This window comes from Atta colombica, unplaced genomic scaffold (assembly GCF_001594045.1).
Source record: "Atta colombica isolate Treedump-2 unplaced genomic scaffold, Acol1.0 scaffold14, whole genome shotgun sequence".
Lineage (NCBI taxonomy): Eukaryota > Metazoa > Arthropoda > Insecta > Hymenoptera > Formicidae > Atta > Atta colombica.
This window is the reverse complement of record NW_017259228.1, coordinates 61,061-70,222: the sequence shown is the minus strand read 5'-3', so window position 1 is coordinate 70,222 and position 9,162 is coordinate 61,061. Positions and strand designations below refer to the sequence as shown.

General features: G+C 31.8%; 1 protein-coding gene across 1 annotated transcript in view; it reads left to right on the top strand.

The window, feature by feature from the left end:
* The window catches only part of LOC108684734 (cytochrome P450 306a1), a 25,625-nt gene extending 16,463 nt beyond the window's left edge, over positions 1 to 9,162 (top strand). The window contains exons 4-9 of the mRNA XM_018189196.1: positions 1,086 to 1,234; positions 2,183 to 2,385; positions 5,265 to 5,550; positions 5,681 to 5,833; positions 8,681 to 8,855; positions 8,933 to 9,162. Coding sequence (XP_018044685.1) covers positions 1,086 to 1,234; positions 2,183 to 2,385; positions 5,265 to 5,550; positions 5,681 to 5,833; positions 8,681 to 8,855; positions 8,933 to 9,111 — 1,145 coding nt within the window. The 3' untranslated portion in view covers positions 9,112 to 9,162. The remainder of the gene's footprint in view (positions 1 to 1,085; positions 1,235 to 2,182; positions 2,386 to 5,264; positions 5,551 to 5,680; positions 5,834 to 8,680; positions 8,856 to 8,932) is intronic.

Sequence of the window (9,162 nt, the reverse complement as noted above, 5' to 3'; positions counted from 1 at the left end):
ATATTAATAGATATAATAATAATATATACCTAGAAATAAATATGATGCAATTTTTCTCAGAAAGAATAATATATTTTGAAAATTCTATCGATTAAAAATGTTATTTTAATGAAAAATATTTTTATTTAAAATAATCCGCAAGATTTTTATTGTGCGTTTTCTCGCTTGTGTCATAAATAATGAACAGAATCCATAAATTCAATTGAAATCTCTTTATATACAGTTGTTATTATCATAGTATTTATGTTTTTTATTTGAAAAAATAAATACAAGCTAAATATAACGAGGAAAGGGAATACACGCATGTATGTATGTACATATCGAAAAAAGAGAGATTGGAAAAAAATGCAATTGAAGGAGATAAACGACAATAGTTGGAAAATAAAATAAAACGAGCAAATAATGTCAGACAATAAACAGAGTCATTAACATTAAGGTATTACTTTTAAGACAATTTTAAAGTAAGAACGGATTATGAATATAGACATCTATTTTCATAATGGCCAGTATTCATAGTCCATTCTTATTTTAAAATCGTCTTAATAATGTCTTAAAATGTTAATACAATCTTTGTGATTGGTTTATGACTATATTAAGACAATATTTAAGACGGTCTTAAGTATAAGATCCGACTAAGAATATTGGCTTGAATCTAAAGATGAAGATTATCATCATCTTTATATCATATCTAATCAACGATCGCGATCGCTATTAATCGATGACTGCCGTGTCTGGTTTATGTTGTGAACACGCGCAAGGGAGCGATGTGAGTGGGTGCGGTGAGAGATTATTGTTTATTCATTCGAGGATTATCCTTCGGCGAGTTCAGTGGCTGCGCCTACTTACGGAATGACGGTAATCCTCTCGCTATTTTTACACCCTCCCACCAAGCGTGGCTCACCTCCATACAACAAGAGGGAACGCGACAGAGGCATGTTTGGGTGGCGGTTTATTTATGGCCGTGCGATTAAGGTGCGACGAGGATCACCTTCGTGCAAAGGAAGAACAAAGAAATAAAATGAGAGAGGAAAGAGGAAATTTGAACGAGATTCTTATCGCTTCTTATTTCTTTATGTTCTTTGCAGGCCTTATTTGCGCCGAGGGTAACCTTTGGAAAGACCAAAGAAGATTTGTAGCCGGATGCCTGAAGAATTTCGGTATGACGAAGTTACCCGGCATCAAGAGGGACAGACTGGAGGAAAGAATCCTTGCGATCGTGAACGAGTACACATCGGTAAATTAAATGTCTAGGGTATTTAACACAAGGCCGTCATGTCACTAAATCTGCCCCTAAACGAGTATGTCGATGACCGAACATTTCATTCCAGAAGGAATATTCAACTGCAAGTTAACATTTATTTATCTGGAAATGTCATCGCATTTAATGAAGCTATTAATTTTTGTGACATCTTGATGCCATCGCTTAACATAAAAACAAGCACTCATGTATTCGTTATCGAAAGAAAAATTTTAATTAATTTAATTGAGTTAGAAACAAACATGAATTTGAAGTACTACAAATGTGTTTTTCAAAATCATTTCGCGTTAACTAAAAATATTATACATAGACAATGAAGCAGCTGAGAATAATTATGTGACCTTCCTAGACAATAAAAATCTGGACATAAGACTTAAAGATGTTTTTTAGACATTATGCAGTCCATTCAATGCTATACGAAAAGAACAATATAAGCAAGAACAATATTAACTAAAATATTTAAAAATTTAGTTACGATACAGATCTGAAAATAATTTTATCAAAATAATTATGCAGAAAACTTAAGCATGAATAATGATGCAAAAAGTGTTGACATTTTAGCAACCAACTTAAACATCCTATATAATTATTTTGATAGTCCAATAAAATTATTTTTAGATCTGTAGCTAAATTTTTAGATACTTTGGCGAAACTGTTTTTTTTCGCTTTAAAGCATTTGTATCATCAAGTGGACCATAGTTTATATCATAAGATATCTTAATTCGTTCTTTTCTTAAGACTCTCTTAAGCAATATCTTATGATAGCCTAATGCGGTTTTGTGATTAACTTATATGACAAGATTGTACTTAAAACGGTCTTAAATATAAGAACTGACTATGAATACTGCTCTTAAAGATGCTTTTAAAACATCTTATGTCTCGATTTTGGATGCATGCTATTTGAATCCTTTACTGGTATCTTAGAAACTGAAAAAACTTACTATGGAAGATGGTATTGATCCATGCGAGACGCTTCATCATTACCTGGGTAACGTAATGAACGACATCGTGTTTGGTAAAGTTTACAAAGAAAATGACGAAGTATGGAAATGGCTGAGACACTTGCAAGAAGAAGGAGTCAAGCACGTTGGAATCGCAGGGCCACTCAACTTTTTGCCATTCTTCAGGTATGACAATATTCCTGATTTCCACGATTCTTCCCGTCGATTTGAAGCATATGATATGTTTTATACTTCGTTAACGAAAAGTAAACCGCATTACTGTGAAAAAACTGAGTAAATTAATTTGCACTACTAATTAACATGCTGATGATGATGCGATAATGATCCATTCAACGTCTACTATGCAAATGCTGTGTTTTTTCATCGTCGAAGACGATGTCTTTTGATAAACATGAAAAGATAAGCAAGTGCCTTTTTGTATGTATACGCAAGTGACATGATAAATTGAATCAGATAACAAATAATAAATACAAATCTTTGTTAAAAAAAATAACGCGAAGGACAATTTTATTTATGCTAAATCATTATATTTGTATGTAAATTAGACTGAAAAGCAGTTGATAAAGATTATAATTATAAAATCAAATTAGCTTATTCTAACAATGGTAAAACGGATGTAATGTAATTACACCATTAATATATGAATAAATTGTAATTGTTCATACATATAATATATACATATATATTTCGAATTTCTCCTTTTTTTATTTTTTTACACATATTTTTACACGAATTTTTATATACATATTATAGGCATTTTCCTTTTTTCTAGACTGTGTAAGTCGATATACGTGCAACATATCTCTTGACATATATGAATAAAACATTCTTAAAAATTGAAATGACAATAAATTTATTAAGTTGCTTGTCAATTTAATTTGTGATATTGTTACACTTATAAAAGGGAAGTGTGATAATCGCAAATAGATACGAATTACATATCGTTGAAAAGATTTTGCTGAGTAGAGATCAGACAGTTGTGCAAACTTGAATAACACTTCTAGAAGGTGCAGAATTATAGATGCAAGGGGGCTCTAAAATTCCAAAGGTATGAAAATATCTATAAAAGATCAAGCATACAGCAAAACAATATATAAGAAACAAAGTTATTACCAATGATGATTACCACTGAAATTTAGGTTTAGACATTCGAGATTGAAATTCGAAGTTCTGATTATTGGATTTGAGATCTGAAGAACGGCTATGAATTCGGGCCTAATGATTTTTATATTTATTATGGGTTACTTTATACCTTATTTTCTTGCATCATTCAATGTGGAAGTATATTGGTGTGTTCGTTTTTACAAAATTCGTCGAGACGAATTTTGTACCGTCCTGCGCATAATCAAATGGCATTTTAAATATTTACAATAACTTTGAAGTGACGTATTGCGAGTATGAGTACACATCAAGTAAAAACGTGTACAAATAGTTTCTGAAAAAAAAAAGGATGCAGAAATTTACATTTTTTTCGATTTCCAAAGGAAAAAAAACTCAACATATAATGTCATAATGACATAATGACATAGCGCCAACTTCAAATAACCGCGGCAACATGGCGACTTCTGGATATCGCTCTTCTTATGTTCAAAATACGCAAGAGCACATCTTATATACTTCCATCATGGCACCAATCAAAAGAAATAATTACTAATTTCACAGCTCTTTGTCAAACGTCAGATGTCATTTGTCACTGTATCAAAGCACTGCATCAAAGCAAGCATAGCATGTATGTGTGTATACGCGTGCGCGCGAGAGTTATTTTTATGAAATAACGTTGTCAATCCTAATATTTTGTATTTTGTATTTCAAATATTGAGATTGATCAATCAATCTTATTATTTAAATTATAAAATATACAAAACTCTCAATCTTTGATTTTAAATACAAAATATTTTAAATACGTCATATTTTCATGTGCTTGGTTGAAATATAAAATACAAAATATGCTTGTATTGCAAAAATTATGTTCTAAATAAAAATATTTCTTTATAACGTATAACTTTATGGCGTCATTCGTTACTTACTATTTGTTTTCAATAAGTAACGTGTAATGATAATAATTTACTTTTCAAAGTGACTTTTTTAGCTTAGTCCTTTTCTTAGCGTTTAGTTAATCGTTATTACAATCATAAAAAATTGCAACATCATTATATCAAATTGTTATTATAAAAAATTTGTTATTATAAAAATTATAAAAGTAACGAAAAAGGAACTGTTCCATTCCCTAATAATTCGTACTTATTTGTGATTATCACTTCCTTTGTTAGTTGTGTTATTCACATATTGATCTAATATCACTTATTATTGTAAACTAACTATACTCAAGTTAATAATAACAAAACGTGCATTTAAAAGTTAAGAGATTAATTTCAATTCACATGATTTGCGATAAAAAAGGGGAGCAATCGCTAATGACCTTAATCTTGACGTATATTGTTAAAGTCACCCTGAGTAACAACAAGTTTTAGCCATCACTTGTTATTCATTAAAAAATTATTAACAAAAAAAAGTTTGAAAAAATAACGTTTTATTTCTGCTTAGGAGCGCATGACTTCTATGCGGAGCGACTCCAATCCCAAACAGAACAACAAGTCAATAATGTCAAAATGACATTAAAATGAATCGGAAATGATTAAAAAATGATTTTTAGTGATCATTTTGGAGTCATTTTAATATCATAATGACTTGTTGTTTTGCTTGGGATTTCATCTCTCTCCTCTCCCCTGCTTGGGGGCGCACCCAAGCAGGCAGGGAGGTGGGGTGAGAGTTACTTTTCGTGGAAAATTACGTTACATAAACAAGAAAGGATATAGGATAGTTTTTAATATTATATAAATATAGCAGAAATAAAACGTTACTTTTTCAAATTTTTTTTATTAATAACTTTTTAACAAATAACGAGTGATGGCTAAAATTTATTAGAGATTACTCAGGTTGGATCTTAACAACATCAAGGTTAAGATGTCGTCGGTGATTGCTTTCCTTTTACCGATTTGGGTGCTAAAAGAAAATTCTTTTGCTGGATTTTGTTGACTATTTAGATTTTTGCCACGATATGGCAAAGTAATGGAGTTACTTATCGATGGTAAACTAAAAACACATCAACATTATCAAACAATCATCGATGAGCATCGTGCTCGATCAGAGAAAATGGATAACTTCCTTGCGGCTTTCGACGATGCAATGAATACCGATACGAATAATGAACACTTCACACAACAGCAATTTTATCATCTACTAGCCGACCTTTATGGTGCAGGCGTTGATACTACTTTCGCAACTTTTCGTTGGTTCCTCCTGTTCATGGCAGCATATCCAGACGAACAAGTATACTTTTATCCATAAATTTGTTTCTTTTCATATAAGAGATATCTTTTTAAATGAAATTGTTCTCGATAGAAAGTTATCGATTCTATTGTATAATCTTTTCGGATTCTATGTCATTGTCTCTGTGCAGAAAAAAATTCAGGATGAAATGGATGAGCTATTGGGACAAAAGATCCCCACTCTGGAGGACAGGCTAATCTTAATTCGACTAGAAGCAGCCATTGTGGAAACGCAAAGATTGCGAAGCGTAACACCGGTCGGCATTCCTCATGGAACAACAGAGGTAATAACAAGTAACATAATAAAAATAATAGCAAGTAACAACAGACTAAAATTGCATCCGCTTTTTTTATTCACGCGTTGTAAGCTTTATTCTATCTTTATTGCTTATTACATGCGGAAAAAAAAATAGAATGCTTAGAGCGCGTGAGCACCTACAGCGGATACAGCCTGAAAAAAATTAACAAATTATGCGATGTTTCTCCGTGTCATTTTATTTCATGAAATCGAACAATTTCATGCTTAATTATGATTTAATAACTCAGCATGCGCGAAAATCCAAAATTGGGATGTCTTTAAGGTGTTTTTAAGATATCTTATGTATGATGTCTTTAAAATGTAGTCCATAATGTGCTCGCAGTTAAATCGCAATATTAGGACTATATGGCACATAAAAGTTTAAGATAAGTAGAAGTAAGCAATAGAGAAATCAACATATTGGATTAGCTACTGTTTACGCTGATCTTATGAACGTTACAGTGATTGGTCAATTCGCTTACTGTTTATGTTTTACTGCTTAAATTTTTTTGTATGCCATGGCCCTTAAAATCGCAAAGTTACAAGTTGGATCTGTGTTGATACTTATATACGTAGATCGTTTGAAAAGTTTTGAGTCTCAACACAAAGATGATATTACTCATCAAAACCATTCCTGTACTACAATTGTACACGCTTTAAAAATTACGCTATAAAAATTGTAGCCATTTTGGACGTTCAGTTGTTGTTTGACAAGCATGTTTGTGCCAGTCGATGTTAGTATTTTTGTAAAAATGGAAAAAATCAAATATCGTGCCGTGATTAAGTTCTTGCATTTGAAAGGCAATACGTCTGCACAAATTAAAGCCGAATTGGATATTGTAAGGATTCTACCCCTAGGGATGTATGATCTCGATTTGATCTTCTAAAAAATCGATCTTTTTACAAAAAAAAAAGATCGATTTTTTAATCGATTCGCTAGGATCTGATTTTAAGGTAGATTCATTTAATAAGAAATCGATCTTCGAAGCGTAAGGATGGATTTGAAAATTCAAGATATATTTTAATATATCATTTCATCTCTGTTCCTCACCAAAACAAGGATAAAATGATATCTAGAATCCTTTAAGTATCGTAAATTCTGCATCATATTAACACCGTTGTCAGATTTGATTCTGTAATAAGTATAGACATTTAAAAAATCGTATGTTTTTACGTAATAATTATTATTGTATTTTTATTGCACTATTCAACAAATCCGTTTTATAATATATAAAAAGATTTAATATTTTCGTTTAGATCTTTATCGTATTATTGAAAATTAGTCCTATATATGTCGTATTATAAAGAATCCAAAGTTATAAGTCATTACTGTGCCTACACTGCTTACATTTACACGTTACCGGTTACCATTAATCGGGTTTAATAATATCTGTAGTTACAAGTAGTAATTATTACTGACAAAATGTATAAATAAATACTAATTAAATTCTAATTTATAACATCAATTAACAGTTATTATAAAACCGAATTTAATGCGTTTATATACGATATCTCACCGATTTTACATCAGTAGTTAATTTTCATTAGAACTACAGATGTTTAAATCTAGATTTTAAATTAAAATTATTTTACTCGGAAGCAAATCAAAATCGTGTTTTAATTGTTATTGTTGAATTTATATCTCATAATCAGTGAGAAATGACAATGAAATCAATATCGATTCGACGCTGAAATCATCAAATTGACGCCGATTCGACATCTATTCCATTATCATATCTAATTGAAATGTTACTACAAAAATTTTAATCGATCTCGACTTTAATCGATCAAAGATTGACTCGATCTCCAATAGATCGATGATATTGGACCGTCGAATCAAGATTAGATTGATAGCGCTGTGGGTATATCGAAAGAACGTATTTATCATACATTGACTGAAAATCAAATTAGGCATGTGTAAGCTAACCGCGCGTTGGGTGCCGCACTGTAGATCAAAAACGCACTCGAATGAATATTTCCAAGGCTCTATTGAAACGATTTAGCTGAAATAGCGATAAGCTGAAATAAATCAGATTTTTTGCATTAATTAATAACTGTTGTATGAAACTTGCATCCATTACTTCACTCTTAAGACGGAACAGTCAAAACATTGGATTGTGAAGGGTTTGTTTCATCGGCCGGGAAGGTGATGACGACTGTCTTTTGAAATTGTGTTCATCGATTATCTTAAAAAAGAAAATTAAAACAACATTGGGAGTATACTACGCATCATTAATTGACAAACTGAAAGCAGAAATTGTGAAAAAACGATCGCATTCGAAAAAAAAGAAAGTACTGTTCCATCAAAATAACGCACTGTCTCACACTTCGATGGTCGTCATAACAAATTTCACGAATTGTAGTTCAAATTGGTTGACCATCCATCGTATTCATCAAATCTGATCCCCAGCATCCATTTTTTCTATTTCCCAAACTCAAAGTTCGGCTCGGAGGATAAAGATTTTCATCGAATGAGAAAATCATCGCAACCGTAGAAATCTATTTTGCAGAGCAAGACGCCAACTATTATTTGAATGAGTTAAAGGGGTGGGAGCATTGCTGAGAAAAATGTACTGACTTAAAAAGATTATGTTGAAAAATAAAACTGAATGCTTGATCGAAAGATATTTGTTTCTATGCTCAAAACTTTTCAAATAACCGTTGTATATTTTAATCGCAATAAGTTACTGTCTTATGCGTCGTCTACAATATGCAAAGTAAGCTTTAGAGTAAGAAATTGACCAATCACAATCGAATATGAGAAAAATAATTGACTGTGATCAATTAATTTCTTTAAAATAAAAATTGAAATAAACTCAAAATTTGCATTCAGGATACACAAATAGGCGATTACGACATACCGAAAGGTACCATGATTGTTCCATTGCAATGGGCTATTCATACAGATCCTTCGTACTGGCACGACCCGCTCTCGTTTAAACCCGAGAGATTTATTGCTGAGGACGGAAGTCTCATCAAGCCGAAAGCCTTTCTACCGTACCAAGCAGGTAAGTTTAAGGGAAACAAAATCAAAAACGGTTTGATCTCACACGATACTGAACATTGTTACTTTATACAATGATAGGTAAACGTATGTGCGTCGGTGATGAACTGTCAAGGATGACATTATTTTTATTCGGCGCAAGAATTCTTCATTCATTCGTTCTGTCCGTACCATCCGGCATGCGCCTCGATCTGGAAGGCGAGTGCGGAATTACCCTGGTTCCAAAACCACACCGCTTGATTTTTACACCACGAGAATAAGTTTACATATATCTGTAACGATATTGTTTTTATATGTGTGACATCATTATA